We start from the raw sequence: 18,851 nt of genomic DNA on the forward strand, positions 1-18,851 counted from the left end.
ATAGTGTGTTTGTGGTGATGTGCACTTTCACCAACCTTTTCTCTGAGTTACTTTAAGTGTCCCTTTGGCTTCATGGTGCAATGGTAGCCATGAGTCCTGATTAACCAGTGACTAGACCTTCCAGACACAAGTGTCTTTATGTTACAATCACTTGAGACACATTCACTGCCAGTTTCACTAATTGTGAGACTGCTAGCACCAGCTGGCTGGACCTCTGTCTATTAAGGTCAGCTGCTTTAAGGGGTTGAATATTTAAGCAGTCACTTATTTTATATTACAAATTTTATTTAATTGACAATACTTTGTAGAAATCTGTTTTCAATTCGACATTTAAAGATTTTTTTGTTGAAAAAAAGCCAAATTAAATTGACCATGATCGATTTGTAAAATCAGTTAAAGGGTAAAGCATTTTTTTCGTCACACTGCAGCCACAGAAAAACTAGGCCTAACTCAAAAGTGAACAATCTGGTGTAAATAAACCTAATTTTAATACATCATTTGTTCTCTGCAATGTCTTGGAAGTTTAGATGCTTGTCCAAGCTTAAATAGCATAGTGTATTTCTCAAAAAAGGTCAAAGATTTTCATATAAGCTAACATCATCCTAAAAAACAACTAACAGATGTTTCAAGAGCATTAAGTCATTGTAATGACATTCATACCGTCTCGATACTCATGAAAATGTGCAGTTTTTTATTTTGAAGTTTTCCTTTTTATGGCTTTATTGTGAAAGGGACAGTTGAGTTTAAATTTGAACCCCGGTATATTTATCTTCTTTCCTTTTGATGGTGATGGGATTTCCCAGTGTCCTCAGCTGTTATTTATAGTTACATTTCTCTTGTTTTCTCAGTGGAAACCCCGTCCTGGCCCGCCTTCAGGTCCTCGGACCTTATTTTGGAAACCAATCTTGAAGGCTATGCTAGGTTTGCGGTTTCATAGCTTTAAATCCGGGCTGCAGGCTGTGTGTGAGTGCAGTCTGTAAGACGATACCCTGTGTGGAGGGGCCAGTGGCTGGTTTCCCCAAATCTCGCGTGATTTAACTGCAGCGTGAGCCTAGACCACCACAGTCCCTGTCGTGCCCACCCGGTCCCATCACTGGTCTCGCAGACAGACAGAGAGGGGGACACCGAGCAGGCGACAAAGGGCTGACCACCCGGAACCATGGAGCTCATCTGCCGGGTAAGAGAAAACCTGAAACTGAGGCCATCTTGTTTGATTTTAATCAGGATTTGATTCATGTTCAGGCGGGTTTAATTGTCGCCGTGATGCTCCCGGTGTGAAGGGCATTAAGGGAACAGAACCGGGCTTTTTTTTCACAGCTCAAAGGGAGCGTGGTGAAGAGGTTTACGGAGGAAATGAAGAGGAGTCTTTGAAGAAAAATGAAGTTTTAATGTTTCTGTCGTCTGCTGCTGCTGTGGAGTTAAAAAGGAAAGTGTCCCGATGTATGAGAAGGAGACAGAGTCCGATGAAAAGGCCAGTGAAAGGGCACATTGTAACCTGTGTACTGTATAAATTAAGGTGGTTTTCCATCCAAGATTGGGACCAGTTGATGGCGAATACCCCACGGAAAAAACAGCTGAATAAAACATTATGTGCCCACTTGATACACGGAATTTCTCTCTAAATAAGACTGTTATTGAGCCCTAAAAATCATTCAAATTTAACAAAATGTGTTTAACGTAATTTTCCATTTTAAAATGTTTGCACGTGTGGGTAGGGCTGGGGAAAATATTGAGTTTTAAGGTACCGATATTTTTTAGATATGGTGTAAGACAGTGTCATGTATACATATATATATCTTTAAAACTGATTTTAACTTTTCCAGATTTTGCCAACACATTCAAGGAATTTAGACAGTGTTCCTTCTCTCATGGTTGAAAATACCCACTATAGATCTTTGAAAAAAAATATGATTTCCTCATTTTGAAACACATGATAGGCCTTTTAATAAATAAATAAAAAAAAGACGCCTGATACGAAAAAAAATTTGGTATCAGGCGCTTTTTTTCTTTTTTTTTTTTTTTTTTGAAACTGAGATATATAACCCACTGATACCAAAAAAGAAAAATCGCCAACAAATTTGTTTTTGTTTTTTTTTTTTTTTTTTTTTTTTTTTTTGCATCACATTTGATGCATTACAATAATACAATACAATACAAGAACTTTATTTATCCCCAAAGGGAAATTCAATCGTCTGGGAGTCTCATCTGGTTGCTGTAGAATTATACAGTCTAATTGCTGATGGTATGAAAGATTGTCTATATCTTTCTGTCCTGGGATAGGAGCTGTCCACCACCGTTGATTCCAAGTTTCATTAAGCATTTCTGGGAAATTGATAATCCACTGAAAGGCATTTTTTTCATTTATTAGATTGTATACAAAAGGTTTTAAGGAAAGGATTGGACAGAGGCCTAATGAAATTGTGTGTCAGATATAGTACTTTAAAGGGTTCAGAGTTGGAAATCTTGGGGACCTCCATATCAAAGTGTCGTTGATGTTTTTGTACAATTTAGACAGTGTTTTACATGCAATTTTAGATACTGGAAACAAAAAAATATCCAGTATTGAGTGTCTGCTGCAAACTGATCTCAGTTAGAGATGCAACTGTTTTTTTGTTTTTAAGGTTTTCTGGGGGCTTTTCCCTTTATTTGGATGGGACAGCTGAGGTGAGACGGGATATATGGGGAAATAGAGTGGGGAATGGCATGCACCAAACAGCACAGAGAGCGGGAGTTGATCAGTGATTTGAGAATTGTATACGTGCATCTGCTCCACACACTGAGCTAAACTGGAGCCTGGGATGTAACTTTTTAAAATTCAGTTTCAGCTGACATTGACTACGGCAGACCAATTTATCTAAATTTTAATGGAGGAGGTGCAATATCTCCTTAAGGCCGGGGTATCCAAACTTTTACCCCTGAGGGCCACATACAGAAATATATCCAAAGATGATGGGACTGCTTCCATATACCTCACCTTGAGGATAATAAAGTTCATAAAACCAATCTAATCTATGCAAAGATATGCTTAGTGCTGATTATGCTCAAATGACTTGTTAATGGCTGACATTGCAAATATCACTTTAATGATTTTGGGGAGGCCAATCAGATTTCAGGGGCCCCTTCTTAGCTCTGGCTACCACTGGCTTTGGAATGCTATTGGTACTGCTATTTGCTGTGGTAATCAGTCAGGGTGGTACAAATGAAGTAGCGATGTAATAGTATCAAAATCTCACAGTATGTTAATACCTTGGTAACAAGTCAGCAAAAATGGATTCATTATGGTATCAAAAACAAAAGCAAATGAAGACTTAACAAAGAGTGACGTGGCATTTATCAAGAACAGTTTCACTTTAAATGTTAGAGTATGTGCAAAAAAGTGCTGTGGGTGTGCATTAGGCTTAAAATACATAGTGATACTTTGGCTCCAGCTAACCTCCTAAAACCTTCATTATCCACCACAGAAAATAGCCGTAGGTCTTTGGTGAAATATTCACAGATAAACCTTGTGATCTGTTGAGTTCTGGCGTTGTTGTGGGGGAGCAGGATTGTGAACGCTTCCTTAAGAATCTTTTTACCTGGCCTGATTCTGCGCCTCACATCTTCGCCAATGCTTTTAGGGTGATGATTTGTAAAGTGGCTCTTCATGTTACTCATATTCCACATCAAGTGTGTGACCACGGTCTGGCAGTATATATTGTTTATTATACACTGTTAGATCTATATCTATACTTACTATCTATACTTTTTGCCTTTAAGTTCTCTCTCTGAAACAGTCACGTCAACAACAGTACTGAGACTCTACCACGTAATAAGTGATACCGTTTCATCTCTAAAATCAAGATAATAATATTATTTTGCTTGCCAAATGTCAAATACTTAAGTGTTGTCTCAATTTAGTCCCAAAAAATTTATAAAATTTTCTTGTCAAAATGTTTGTTTACGGGGCACAGGTGGCAGAATGGATAAGACGTGCACCCCATGTACGCGGGCGGCCCAGGCTCGAATCCAGCCAGAGGCCCTTTACCGCATGTCTCTCCCCGCTCTCTTCCCTGTTTCCAACTCTATCCACTATCCTCTCCTCTATCAAACAAAGGCACAAAATGCCCAAAAATTAACCTTTAGAAAAAAAAAAATGTTTGTTTACAGAATCAGCGTGGTTTCAGGTTTCATGCTTCATGCTACAATGTGGGCCGTATGTCATTTTATTTTAGAAATATCCTGTGGCCCCCAAGGCCATAGTTTGGACGCCCCTGCCATTAAGGTGACACGTGTGTCAAAAGATCCATTTTACATATAATTTAAGATTTATTTTGCAGGAGAGACGTCCTGGTGCACATTTAATACATTCTAGCTTTAGAAATTAACTTTTTTTTTGGCACAGAAATGACAAAAAATCATTCTAGTTCATACTCTTTCAATAATCACTGACTATGTTTTTCAGTTAAAAGAGGATAATGATGTAAAAATTGTTACAATTTAATACCACAAATCATATCAAAATCGCAATAATAATCACTGTCAAAATCTTTGCAAACTTGTTCTGCGACCCAGTTTACAAGCATCAACCATCAGGAAATAATGTGGCATCAACAGATACCTATAACTTATGTTTATCTGTTGTGTCCAGTAAATAAGTATTGTGCATATTTTACAAGAATTTTTAAGGTCTGTTATTCTGATCTCATAATAAATGTTCATTTCTTACAGGAAAACATCAAGATGTATCTCATGTATTACCATTCCGCTAAAAATGATCAAGATATGTTTTTAAGTCCATATCTCCCGGCCCTATGTGTGCTCCTGAGGACTGTGTGTGCCAAGATACGAGCAAGCATGTGGGTGCATATTCCTCAAAATAGGCCACTTCAGTCAACGTGGAGTTTAGATTTAAAACCAAGTGGAAAGAAACACCACAGTCAAAACAATAATTTTCTCTGTCAGAATGAGAGCTGGAGCGTTTCTGCTTCAGGCTAACTCCCTTCACTGTCTGTGTTTTTCTCCCCCGTTTTATTAGAACAGTCATTTTTTCCACAATATCCCCCAACAGCAGATGTTTTTATAGGACAGACAATAAGGGGAGTAAGCCCTCTAACAAGCTCTGGACTGAAGCAGCTCCCACCCCCACAGCACCGTTTGTTCACCGTTTGTTCACATCTCCGTGACAGCTGAGTGCCCTGGGTGGAGCCTGAGGTTCCCACGGCCCCGGGACAACTCATACTGGACATAACAGATTAAAGCATGTGCTTTGAAGGTTACTGTGCTCTTATTTGTACTTTAAAAGATTATCACCTGTGTCCTTGATAGAGTCAATCGAGTTGTCACAAGACCAGATTTTGATCTTTGGTAATATGCTGGTTTATTTCAGATTATTTAAATTCCTGTTTTGATACCAGAACTACAAAAATATATTAGATTTATATGTATTTTATTGTTTTTAGTGTCAAAACTTGCAGGCACATTCCTGCATACTGTATAGATTGCAGAAATACATTGACAGCTTTCTCTCTCAAGAACATTGCTATGCTATTTTTGCAATTCGTGTATTAATTTCTCTCCAACACACCTTTCTTGTGATATACAGTACTGTGCAGAACTTTTAGGCATGTTTAGGCTAAAAATTGATGCTGAAAGAAGGTGTAGATGTGGCGAGTAAGCTAGTATGAGGGCACCAACGGGCGGAAGGAGGACTGACACACCTTGATGTCCTTGCATATTACCAGGGACATGGGAAAATAATCTGTTGAAAAAAATAACAAAATACACACCTTTAGGGTGGAGTAAGGGCTGAATGTGGCAAGTAAGCGTGTCACTTCTTGTCATGCATGACAGCGCCGATCTGGAAGGCATTTTAACAATCACATTCAGAGAAAAACTGTAACGCAGCTTCCATTCTTTGCTGCAGCAGTGGGTCCTTTGGTTCTTCTTCGCTGCTCTGAAACGGTTGCACCTTTTATGTCCTTTATTTGCCGATACCCCACAGGGGGAAGGTTTGAGGTCTAAATTGAGAAATACAAAGCAGGAATATAATATTTTAGAATCCCTCAGTTACAGTAAAAGTTCTTCACATTTTCAAATGTACCGTGGTTAAGGAATAGATGGTAAAATATTTATCATTCATGCTCCACTCCAATACCAGCTCAAACTTGTCAGTGTTCCCTCATACTCTATGCATTTATTCACTGTGCTGGCATTTACAAACACCCCCCCTCCCCTCACCGTTTCATTTTGCATTTCCATTTCAGTGAAAAGACCACCTGTCACATTAACTATGGATGCCGTGTTAACACGCCAACACATGTTAAATATGAAGCATTATATGGACTCCTTTTTATGTAAATTTGCTTTTATTTCAGAGGGGAAGATGACCCTCAGACTTGTGAATCCACCTGTCCACTAAATCCATACAAATAGAGAATATTTTCAAATGACAAAAGTGCAGAACACAATCACCAACCCCTTGACAATCTTCATGAAACATAAAATCCAGCAGTGGTAGAAAAAAAACCTTAAATAACCCGTGGGTCTCATGTAAAACCATTGAGGAAGTGAGGTATAATGTAGGTTTCTTTAACAAGATTTTTTACAGGAAGTCCCTCATTCTTGTAATAGCTTATAATGGTTTCAGTCATATCTATTGCATTATTTATCAGGGGTTTCTCACACCTTATACATTTTTAAGTAATGTTATTGATACGCTATAGAAGAAAAAGAAAACTTCTCACTGGGTTTATTCTTTTTTATCATAACTCTTGCTTTGTCCATTTACTGTAGCTCTGTTACTCGTCACCCTAAAGGAGTTCTGAGAATGGAAAAAAGGGATTAGATACTTAACTTTTGTAGCTTAACACCCACTAGGTTTCTCACAATCCAAAACAAAACGTGTCCCCCTTGTGGCTCCTACTAGATTAATGAGGCACTAATGAGGATGTAAACATCCTATAGCAAAGCTTAAGTCCACTTGTAATCCTCTTTAGTGCCTTAAAAGTCTTACCTATAGTACCAGTTAATCCTTAATTTAATTACAGTGTTTTCACAAAGTGTTTGGGTGTGAATGTATAGACCTAATTATATGAGGACATTTTGACCAAAACACACATTGGGCAAAAATGGTGGATGTAGTCTACTCAGAATTATTCCATACAAGGTATTTTTTTAAGAATCTCAAACTCTGTGAATCCATAACATATTGTATGTATAAGTGATGTCTCAATTTAGGGAGAGCATACTTCAAAGGACTCAGCCTTCATATCCTGCATAGACCACTCAGGGAAATTAAGATGAGACTACCTATGAAGGATTTCACATTCACCAACAGGGCTGAACGATTTTGGTCATCCTGCCATTCTCATTTTAAATAAGGGAAACATTAAAAAAAAAAAAAAAAAAAAAAAAAAAAGAAAGAAAGAAAGAAACCTAAGACATTTTGCAAACTATTCTAGAAAAAAAATCATGTTTGACTGATGTGGAGAACATAACATCTCTGCTGCCAAAAAAAAGTCTGAAACTGTCATTTATTTATTTTTATCTATTATTATTATCTATTTATTTTCGACGCATTTCAGGTGAAACAAATATGGCAACTTCTTTGATTTAAAAATTGCAGTAGGACATATTCTGATTTTATCTAAATTCCCATTGATTGCCCAGCCTTAGCCACCAGCTATCCCCGCCTTTACTCTTTTGTTTCTAAGGTCTTCCCTGTCACCCCGCAACCTCAACAGCTGTCCAAGGACTATCTAACATAACTAACATCATGCCTTCAACCTGTGATTTTCAAGCTGAGTGCACTTTTCAAACCCCCCTTTTGTTTTTAGCCCTTTGATTGACTTTATTCCAAATAATTACAGTCAAAAGTGTATCACTTGATCACTTGACAATCCACCAGCTCTATAATTGGCACACTATTAATCTCAGGATGCTTCGGGTCATAAATGACCCACCTGATGGATCCTTCATTTGTGGGGGAAAGAAGGTGTCTTCAGATAAGAAAGCAATTAATATCCCTCTTCATTCAAAATTAGCCCTCCAAAGGATGCAGCGCCTGAATTGGGACACAGCTGTATAGCTGTTAGGCAGAGAAATGTGCAGTTTGAATCTTAAAGTAACGAAAAGGTCATAAGCTGGTGCAGGAAAGTTAAACAGCAGCGAATGCAGACAATGTGTGCCAGTACTAACTAACAATAGCAGCCATCATCTATAATGATACTGAGTAAAGTGGAAGACATCTCCCAAATAAATTAAAGTGGAAAATTTGTATGAATGATACAGCAGTAGGGGTGCTGGGGTGGCCTTAGTTTGAATCTGGCTTTTGGCTTCTTCCCTGCATGTCATACCCTCCTCTCTCCCAAATTTCCATCTCTATCCACTGTACTGTCTCTAAATAAAGGCATAGAAAGCCGCAGATTTCAGGCTGCCTTTGTAAATAGTATGACATAAAGCGCCTATGGTGGAACTGTGGCGTTTTTGTACTGATGAGTCTTTGACAGCTCTGAGCTGCATAGTTTTGCCCCCAAGTTAACAAAAGTCAGAGCATAACATTTCAAACCCATAAGGGTATTATTAATCTCCACTTTCTAAAACAAGCTATAAAGCTCTGTTGAGTGAGGAGAGTGAAAGAATATATCCCTGTCTGACTCTCCTAATTCCTTGTCATCTCCCTTTTTTATTGTTCTTCACATGTCTACACAAGCTGCAGAGAAAGACAGGAACTGGGCACAGGAGAGAAACGTTAGGCCATGTCACGCTGCTTCACTCACATGCTGTCAGGATACTACAATGAAATCAAGCTGATTTAATTTCTGATGCAGGCTCACGTTGCATGTAGTTAAGTATTTCCCTCCTAAATGTGAAGGAAGTACAAAGTAGCATGGTGAAAATATACAGTGTTCTTTCAGCTGGTTAAACGCTTGAAAATACCACTGATGTTTCATTCTGTCAAAGAATAAATCTGGTATCATGACGCCTCAGTTTCTTCACACCATAATTTCCACTTTTTTTATTATGGCCATTTTTCTTGTTGCTTGATCATCATTTGAAAGAGGAACAGGGGTTTTAGTCACATTTCCTGTTTCTTTCAGCTGCATCTGAAAAGCAGGAAACGCCTCCTTCCGGCATAGACATCCACCATGGAGCTAAGATAACCTCTTCCTCTCTTCTTCACCAATCACCGCTCTGGACCTGGTGTAACCATGGGAACATGGCGTGGTCTACGAGTGGCGTTCATTCTGGGGTCTTTGTTTATGATCCTGCTGATCATCGTGTACTGGGACGACGTCGGAGGCTTCAACCTCTACCCGCTTCAGGACCCCAAACACGAATCACTGCATTCTGACTCTTACCCTCAGGCCACTTCAGGCCCGCCACGCTCTGTGCCCACCAGCAGAGCACACGCCAGTTCTTCAGTTATCGTCCACACTACTGCCCCCAGTACAACACTGGTTCCTGAGGAGAAAGGAGGAGAAGCTAAGGAACAAACAAAGGATAAGGGAAAGGAAACACAAGAACAAAGGAAGGAGGAAACAAGGGAAGATGAGGAGAAGGAGAGGAGTCGCACCGCTGTGGAGGAAAGGGAACAGGAGGCGAGGAAGCAGAGGATTATGGATGTGTGCTCAGGGAAGGATGCGATGGATTTCCCTGGAAGGACTCGAGCATTTGAGCAGATCCCAAACAGAGAACTGGATCACCTTATAGTAGACGACACTCACCAGATTATCTACTGCTACGTTCCCAAGGTACAGCTGTCCTTATCTATGTGTCTGTATTTATATGAAACAGTCTTATCACGTAGGTGATGAACGTAGACTTTAATGGAGCCATAAAGTGTTTTTCAAACTCTTAAGGCATTAAACCAGCTTTCATTTTAGAGGTCAATAAGGAGAACTCCACAAGTTTAAAAATTCTGATTGTACAAGAGTTAATGAAGAAATGAGCACATTTCTAATTAATTTATTGTCTCTTAAAACAAGAATCTGTGGTTTTAATGTCTAGTTTCCAGTCCTCTTTTGTATTCAGTCCATTCATCTTGTAAACCATGATCCAATTTGTAATAATACTGTAATGAAGCTTGATAAAGCTTGTTTTTATTACTTCTCACAATCCACATTACAATCAGGAGCTTTACATAACACTGATTCAATGAAGCAATGAAGCAATTTTAAGTGAAATTGTTGTTAAAAGTTGGGCACTCTGTGTGATTAATGATAGATTAATTGCGAGTGTAACTTCTGGACATGTAATATGAAAGTTTCTACTGATATATCAGCTTTACAATCGGTAGTATAAATTTTATCTATAAATTGTATTAAATTATATATATTATCATATATCAGGCCTGTATATCAGCAAAATGTACAAGTGTACCATCAGGTATAGGTAGCTACCTAGGGCACATCCCACTCAATGAGAGCTAAATATTTCTCCTTGCGCCTCTCTTTGCATTGGAGATGCCTGATGTCCTTTTACAAAATGAGTTCAGTCAGAAGTAGGACCACAAGTAGAAACTCTTATTAATTGTGGCTATCAGGTTTAATTTTGACAGCTATTTTTGATTTTAGTCCCAGTCTTGGTCTTTCGATGAAATGCCTTTTAGTTTTAGTCACATTTTAGTCATTTCTACCTTTTTTAGTGTTGGTCTAGTTTTAGTCATCAAAAACTCAAAAACATTTTAGTCTAGTTTAGTCCATAAAAAGTCCTCACATTTTAGTCTTTACTTTTTGTTCAAGCATTTATTCTCTGGCTCGAGTCTGGTACCAAGTCATGGTACTGTGTTCTATGCACCCTGTTAAACCTGGGGTCCCTGCTTTCTACAGCTGAGAGACAGAAGAGATACAGACGCATTGTATATTGACAGATTTACCCACAGTGGAGAAATATTTTGTATTTTGAATGTGTGACGAAAACTAAATTACATTTTAGTCTAGTAGGTGAAAACTAAACTTACTTTTTGTCAGTTTTAGTCATCACAGATCTATTTTTGGCAGGTTTTAGTTTAGTTTTCTCATGGCAATAAAAGACTGTCAATGAACATTTTTAGTCAGAGTTTAGGCGATGAAATTAATACTGGTGGCTGTAAATATTTCTTTATCAGCAGTTATTTAGGGTCACATATTATGCAAAATACACTTTATCAGGCTTTTCTAGCCTATATGGGCCCCTGGCCTGTCCACAATCCCCCCAAGAATCAGAAAAATCTTTGTTTTCTCTGTACGTGTGTATATGTAGGTCTTGGCTGATACCATATTTTAGAGCGGTTTGATGTTTTCCAGGTGAAAGTTTGTCTTATTGTGAAGGTTTTACCTGTAACACGTAACATGCCTCCTCTGTATCAGTTCATCTTTCCATCCATTGTTTACAGCGCTGAAGAATACAGCTTGTCAAAATGCATTCATTGTGTCTGACATACCGCCTTACCCAGAATTTAAGAATGAAAGAGGACGTTATAGAATGCTGACCTGTCAGTTTTCTGCAGAGGCTACTGTGTGTCAAGGTCCGTCTCCCACCTCTGGCCATTTCCCCAATGTCTTCCCTCGCTCTCTCATGTCTGTTTGCAACTCCATCCACCATCCTGAGCATCCCTATAGTCTGATATGGAGCAGTAGTTCATTGTATGTGGAAATGAAGCAAGAAAATATAAACATCTTCCTCTCAAAGTTCTCTTTTGACTCTCTTGATTACTCTCCCCTGTTCAGGTAGCATGCACCAACTGGAAGAGAGTGATGGTGGTTCTGTCCCAGTCTCTGATCTCACCGTCTTCAGGAAAACCTTACACTGACCCAGAGGCTGTCCCTCCTGACCTCGTACACAACTCCTCTCTCCACCTCACTTTTGCCAAGTATGACACCATGCACACAGAAACACAAAAATGTGAAACATTTTCAGGGGTAATTAAAGAACTATCATCGTACACTACTATTGTAGTACCATTACCATACTAGTATTACTAGTGTTGATAATGTTAACCATTAGAATAATAAATGTTAGTCAGTGTTGTAACACCTTAATATTTGTAGTAATCTGCGTTTGAACAGCTATATGTGAGCTAATGTAGTTGATGATCAAAAAAATTGGTGGACACGTCAGAAGGCTTGTTGGTGGTTTTAATCTGCGCTGTGGCTCCTTTCCTGCTATGTCATTCCCAACTCTATCTCCAGTTTCTGACGTTTTAGTTTTTAAATTTGGGTCACGACTTCTCACAAGGAGGTGGTGTCCTGCTGCCCAACCATTTGAGAACCACTGATCTAAACACAAACAAGCACGAAATGTGTGGTCAGTCATTTTGTAAAGAAAAAAAGTGGCTAGAGAAAAGGGATGGCTCTTAGGGCAGTTTTTAAGGTATCAAAGGAAGAAGAAAAAAAATTAAATGTTAGCTTTAAACTGTGTCAAAGGGTATCTGGTGGCATATTTCAATGCCATAAATGGTTCATGTTCAGTGTGAAATTCTGCTTTCTTAATAATACATGCACTTGTATTCGATTATATGGCATTTTGACTAAAATTTTCAGCCATGCAAGAATTGCATCTCTCAATGAAGTTATTGAGCAGTGTTTAGGGACTAAACAGCATACCAAGGAAGCCTGGGAATGTAGCATATTACATTTTTAAAGATAACAAACCCAAATCACACCAAATTCCTGCACAAAGGAGCCAACTCCCACCATAAAACTTTTACCAATTCACTAAACAGATCTCCCAAGCAAGTCAGCATGGAAACCAAGGAGTGTGAAGAATGCATCTCGTTGAGTCCAAACAAACCAGACAGCCTCATGACCACAGTGACAACAAAGAAAACAGCCAGTAAATCAGGAGGTCGAGGCAGAAGAGAAGGACATCTGCACAATTTTAGTGAAAGCATGGCTGTCTTTACTTACAAATAATCTATTTCAAAAATTTAAATGTAAGAATTTTAGAAATAAAAGAGAAGAACCCATTGATTATTTCATTTAAACAAGGCTAATAGGCTGATTCCTGTGGCTATCTGTTTCTTTTGTCTCTGCTCCTTTTAAAATGGGCTGAACTGACTGTAATGAGTCACAAGTTTCCCTATTTTAAGACTAATATTCATTACAAACTGCAGGAACTCTCCTTGTGGTTCAGGAGTTATTTACTGGGTTGACTCTTGGAAGAAGAGAGTGGAAACGACAGGCGGGGCTCTGGATCTGCAGCACAGACAGACCTTTCTCTACCCCTCGGGAGCTGTCTGTGTTTGCTCGTATGTTTTTGTATTTACACCGACAAATCCTTTACCCTTTAAGGGCTTCTTTGACTGTATGTAATGTGTTTAGTATCCTTTGACACAACACAATCACAGCAGCTGGGTTTGAGCAAATTTTAACATACTTAAGATCTGCCTTCCTGGTGCTCTTTATGGTATATTTTACAGGTTTTGGCGCCATTATGGTTCTCTATCCCGCCACCTGATGGCACTCAAGCTCCAGCACTACACCAAGTTTCTGTTTGTACGAGACCCTTTTGTTCGTCTCATATCAGCCTTCAGGAACAAGTTTGGAAGGTGGGTATGAAATAAATGCGTCAATACACAGAGAGTCGGTGTTTAACTTTCAGAGTGTGTGTTTGTAAATGTGGAAAATGTGCTTCACTTAAAAGCAGCCTTCTTGAATAATCATGGCATGCATATTCCTGTGTTTTCAGGCCAAATGAAGACTTCTACAGGCAGTTTGGCTCGGTCATGCTGAGTCGTTATGGTAATATGTCTGGTAGTCTGCCAGAGACAGCAGCTGAGGCGTTTGCAGCAGGAATCAAACCCACATTTCAGCAATTTATCACATACTTGCTGGATCCAGAGACGGAGAAGGAGAGTATCTTCAACGAACACTGGCGGCAGGTATGCCACTTCCACAGCTGTATGCCCTCAAACATAACCTTAAAACTTTATGATCTTACTGTGGAGTTGATCAGTATGAGAATGCTTCCCCCTTCTGTTGGAAAAACGTAAGTCCAGCATTATTTCTATGTAATAGAATAAACAGAAAATTATTTCTTTGTCTGCTTCTTGCATGCCAAAGGCAGAAGGTAATCTTTGACTAGTGTGTGTAAAAACATGTCAACCAACCAACTCAAGGTCCAAAAAACATCAGACACAGTTAAAAAAACAACATTTGAGTCATAAAAATAAAGCTACATTTAAGAAGGGCTCTTGATTTGCCTCCTTTAAGGTACAATAAGTTTAATTTTTGCACCAAAATATCTACATTTATTTTCTTAAATTTCTACTCCTGTGTTGTATTTCTTATTTTAGTTATGTGCTTATTACTTTGGATATTTCACCAGTTTTCAAAGCAAAAAAAATATAGTTTTTATAGTTGTAACCAGGGCTGGAAAATTAATCAAATATAAGATTAAATTGCAATATGACGTGCTGCAATTATGTTGCAGACATTGCAAAATTTCTTTAACCTTAAACGTGTCAAACTACCAGTTTAATGCATTTTTTTTGCAGCAGAAATGTTATAATTTATACATTATGCAAACAGTGAAGAGTCTTTTTTTTTTTTTAGAATAGTTTACAACTAAACAACTTTTCTTGTTTCTGTATGTTTTTCTTAATCAGAACAAGAATGACATAAAACTTATCACCCTGTTCAATATAGCATTTGATATCAAATTTATAATATGAGCCAAAATAATCCTGATTAGATATATATTTTCAAATGGGTCATCCATAGTTTAATTTATCTAATATTGTGCTGGTTATTATATAGAATTTTTTTTTGCTTGGGTCTGTTGAAAAACAAATAAATCACAATATTGGGAAAAAATGCAATTAAATTATTTATGCAAATCATTAAGACCTGGTTGTAACTGTCTGTGTCTTGTGCTATGATAGAGCCTCTGTGACAGACAGAGGTGGGGAAATGCTGGATTTTTGGTCAAAGACTGTGACACAAGGAAGTAAGATGCGCTACTGGAAGCTGTCATTCTGTTGATTTATCTCATTCCTGTTTTGTTCTTGTTAGAACCATTAGCTAATCCTTCTGTACCCCAGGCTCCCCTATAAATATGTAACTCCATTCCCAGAATCCCGAAAGGATCCTTAGAAATGCCACTTTTAACAGCTTTTCTTCCTCATTATTTGAAATTCATCCATGAAACAAAAACACATTGAATGCAGTTTCTGTGGAAAAGACTGCTTAATTCAAAAGCTGTAATAAGCAATGGAGGCTGACAGAGCTGAGCGGTGTTTCTCTGCCTTCAAATATTTGAAGTTGTTTACAATTAGAGCTCCCTGGTGACTGAATTTACATAGGGGCTTTAGGTCAGTGTTTGGTGTAATGAAATTTCCACGCACAAGTGGATTACTTGAAAACACTTGGGCACAGATTGACTGTGTCAGTAAACAAAGTACTGTGCTGATTTTCTTGTTGAAATCTGTACAAAAGGAAATGTAAAGCACCTAGCATTTTGTGGATGACAGTGTTTAAATTTGCATGTACTGTTAGCGCTCTAAAGGTTTAAAGGTAGAAAAGGTTATTTTTGCATGCTTTCAAGCAGTGTTTCCCAACTTTTTTACTTTTAGCCCTTCCTGTATTACCTACGTAAAGCTGATCCCCCCCATGATATTAATCTAATGGCTCTTGTACATCAGGGTTTTCTGATGGATTTATCATTTTCTCTTTAACTGTGTAGCAAGACAAGCCAGCTTAATTTGCTCGTAAAACACTGTGGAAATCTTTGCATGCAATGTCCAGTGCAGACAATAACCTTCTTTTAAATTTTACCCAAAATTTCAGAATTTGCACTGGAATTTTACTTTACAAATTTCTGTCATGGTCAGTTCACACAGGATTAAGAACACAGACTTCCTCCATAATTCTTGATAATTACCAGAGGTCTCCATGTAAAAACAGAGTCCCTTGCAAATATTGTTTAATTACCGTTAATTGTTTCCTCAGAGCTGGAGCTGATATTTCAGATTGTCCTTGAATCAGTCATAAACTCAGACAAAATAATTGAATTAGAAAAAAAAACATAATACAGTTTTGATTTAGAGCCATGCTGATGCTTAAGATTGTCCCAATCAATTACACTTCATGTGTCACAATTTAATACTATAAATATGTACTATATGTGTCTACATGTACTGAGGTTTTCCCATGAAATAAGCTAAAAAAAATGTCACGGTTAGTTTTATCAGAGCCTTCCTGACTTTGTTTTTTTAATTTAATCTTGTTGGAAGCAGCTGCTGTGGGACCACTACATCAATCAATACTGCACTCAAAAATATTGAACCATTCCAGGCTGCATGCTGTGAGTTTTCAGCATGTAAATGTATTCATGTGGAGCCCTAAATTTACCTGGCAGGATGTATCTTATACAAAAGTATCTTATTAATTTTTGTTTTATTTGTGCTTTCCTCCTCTTCTTTTGTTTATGTTCTTTTGGGAAATGCATTGAAACTAGCCATGTTTGAAAGAACAAACCAGGAACATAGCTGTGTGACCTCTTTGTCATGGTGTCGATATTAAATATGCACACACAAAGGAGAGTGGTGCCACACAGATACGGGACAGTGGTACATCTAATAAAAAAGTCTCTCGCCTTAGCATAAATTGATGCATTTTTGAAATTGTAAGTCCAGCTGTTCTGCGTTTTTCAGGTGTATCGTCTGTGCCATCCATGCCAGGTGAAGTACGACTTCATTGGACGACTGGAAACCCTGGAATCAGACGCAGAGAACCTGCTAAAACTCCTGGAGGTGGATCATCTACTACACTTCCCGTCAGGAGCTCGAAATCGCACTGCAGCCAGCTGGGAGAGAGACTGGTTTAAACAGATCCCTTCGTCAATGAGAAGAGAACTTTACAAACTGTATGAACCAGACTTTGAGCTGTTTGGATATCCTAAACCCGACAGCGTGCTCCACCGGTAGCTGCCAAAGGCCGAGGCGCTGCACCGTGTGTAGAGCCCACTCCTCACCTACCTGTGCACAGCCAGAGTATGCCTTTGAAAACCGTCTGTGATGCTGTTTGTTTCGTTTTTGTGCATACCTCAAATGACAAAAGTGCCTGCCAGTATTATTTATGTTTGTCATCATTACATATCTGAAGCACATCACAACTGCTTATGGTTCCCCAGTTAGTTTTCCCCATGTCAAAGCACTTTGAATAGTATTTTTAAGAGTCATAGGGAAAAGACTGGGGCGAGCTGTTGGCTCACATTTCTGGAGGAATGATGTTACAGAGAAATAAAAGGTTTTTGTACATTTTTGACTCTCCTTTCTTTATCATGGTGGTTTAGTTGAAGAGGCATTGCAGTCTTGTTCTACACCAATAGCACCATCACAGTGAGACTACAAAGTCACTTAATTACCAGAGAATTGGTGCCATATTACAAGGAATTATACATTATTACTAGGTAAATAATTCTTTAATATTACTATATTTCTTGGTAAAATGACAACTTATTGCAAGGTAAATACCACCTTATTCTTGAGAAATTAATAGAGAATTACACTTACTACAAAGTTACTAGGTAAATAGGGCCCACTAAAATAAAGTGTTACCTTTAGCACTTCTACCAAAGCATGCAACATTCTGAGAGAGGTCAAATAAAGGGCCAACAATCTACACCAGATACCACAATTACTAAACCAAAGACAAGAAAATGGGATAAGTTATAGATCGCCTTCTGCTTCACCTGTAAAACTTTGTCCCATGATGAGAGCCACATCCTTCTTTTTGCCTTAGTCTAGTGTAGGAAAGGTTTTCCTCAATCCACTCGGAATACAGATAGAAGCTGGACATCGAAAACAAGCTAAGAGCGTCTGTCTCAAGCTCTAAGTTAAACGTTGTAGCTGCTTAACCTGAGTGTCAGTTTATATTGTCCCATAAATTAATTTTGTATAGTCTGACGAATTTACGCATTAACAGTCGGCAGTTTTCTGCCAGCATTCATTCCGGCGACAGTGTTGCTTCTGGCCTGGATGATTGATTTAAATTCCTCCTATTTTTGAAGAATGATTGTCTGTTCCTCCATTGAAAAGAAGCTGCTCTACAGGCTTTCTCCATGTTTGTGATTGGTCAGACGCTGCAAACACCACCCCTTTTACGTGAGCGCGCACTGATCCAGATTGGAAAACCCTGGCTGCAATTAGCGAGTTGATAACCAGCTTCCTATTACAGCTGATCCGGATTGCAAATGTCTTGATAAGTCAGTCCAGCTAGCGGTGAGATATCCAGGGCTTTTTAATCCAGCTTCGTCGTACAGGCCTCCGGACTGCTGGATTCCATTGACGCCTCACCTGTAAACAAAACAGGTGTTTGTTTACTAGCTAACTCTAACATTAGCTAACGTTTCAGCTAACCATCAGTTATTTTTATTGCTAGTTGTAACTTAAGTATATATTTTATGTACAGTTCATCAAACTGTTTTCTAGTTTTATCATGGTGTAGTTAGAACTTACCTGATATAAGGCGGGCGCTGCAAACGCAAGCATTTCTGATCGTCTCCTCGGTCCAGTCAACTCCTCTTGTAGCCTGCAGCCACAGACGCCTCCGGTTGATCTGAAACGGTCGGGATCCCGTCGAAATCCTTTCAAACTTTAATCCACGGCTGGAATAGCGGTTCTGGCAACCAACCACGCAACAACCGGACATTTTTTTAGCAGCTGTAAACTTAATTTTTAGCACGAACGTTCACTTACACGGTTCAGTGGGTGGAGCAAAGAGCCACTTCCATTGCTGAAATGTGTGCATATTTCTGATGACTGTAAATGGGTCTATTGCGTTTGAGCGTCACAAAGAGTTAATTCTATCTTTAAACGATTCGCCACTTCCTGCAGCATGCGAGCATCTGCTGGGGTTTTATGAATTAAAAAAAAAAAAAAAAAAAAATGA

The 18,851-nt window shown here is 38.6% G+C and overlaps 1 protein-coding gene across 2 annotated transcripts; it reads left to right on the top strand.

Moving 5' to 3' along the window:
• Positions 1 to 834: 834 nt before the first annotated feature.
• On the top strand, positions 835 to 17,190 carry LOC121507942 (carbohydrate sulfotransferase 12-like). Of its 2 annotated transcripts, XM_041784350.1 has the most exons (7): positions 835 to 1,177; positions 9,078 to 9,731; positions 11,688 to 11,830; positions 13,073 to 13,207; positions 13,379 to 13,507; positions 13,648 to 13,840; positions 16,613 to 17,190. In XM_041784350.1, exons 2-7 carry the CDS (start codon positions 9,189 to 9,191, stop codon positions 16,883 to 16,885), a joined length of 1,416 nt encoding a protein of 471 aa, XP_041640284.1. In that variant the 5' UTR covers positions 835 to 1,177; positions 9,078 to 9,188; the 3' UTR covers positions 16,886 to 17,190. The 2 variants fall into 2 exon arrangements, with proteins under 2 accessions (XP_041640284.1, XP_041640285.1); XM_041784351.1 differs by lacking the exon at positions 13,073 to 13,207 and having other exon boundaries at positions 847 to 1,177.
• Positions 17,191 to 18,851: the final 1,661 nt, after the last annotated feature.

This window comes from Cheilinus undulatus, linkage group 4, assembly GCF_018320785.1.
Source record: "Cheilinus undulatus linkage group 4, ASM1832078v1, whole genome shotgun sequence".
In the NCBI taxonomy this organism is placed as follows: Eukaryota; Metazoa; Chordata; class Actinopteri; order Labriformes; family Labridae; genus Cheilinus; species Cheilinus undulatus.

What these genes read in the sequence shown, in the direction of transcription:
- LOC121507942 (XM_041784350.1), top strand. Translation starts at nt 9,189, where the DNA reads ATGGGAACATGGCGTGGTCTACGAGTGGCGTTCATTCTGGGGTCTTTG. An exon ending in TCTACTGCTACGTTCCCAAG is followed by an intron (nt 9,732 to 11,687) that starts GTACAGCTGTCC and finishes TCCCCTGTTCAG; the next exon opens with GTAGCATGCACCAACTGGAA. An exon ending in CTCCACCTCACTTTTGCCAA is followed by an intron (nt 11,831 to 13,072) that starts GTATGACACCAT and finishes TACAAACTGCAG; the next exon opens with GAACTCTCCTTGTGGTTCAG.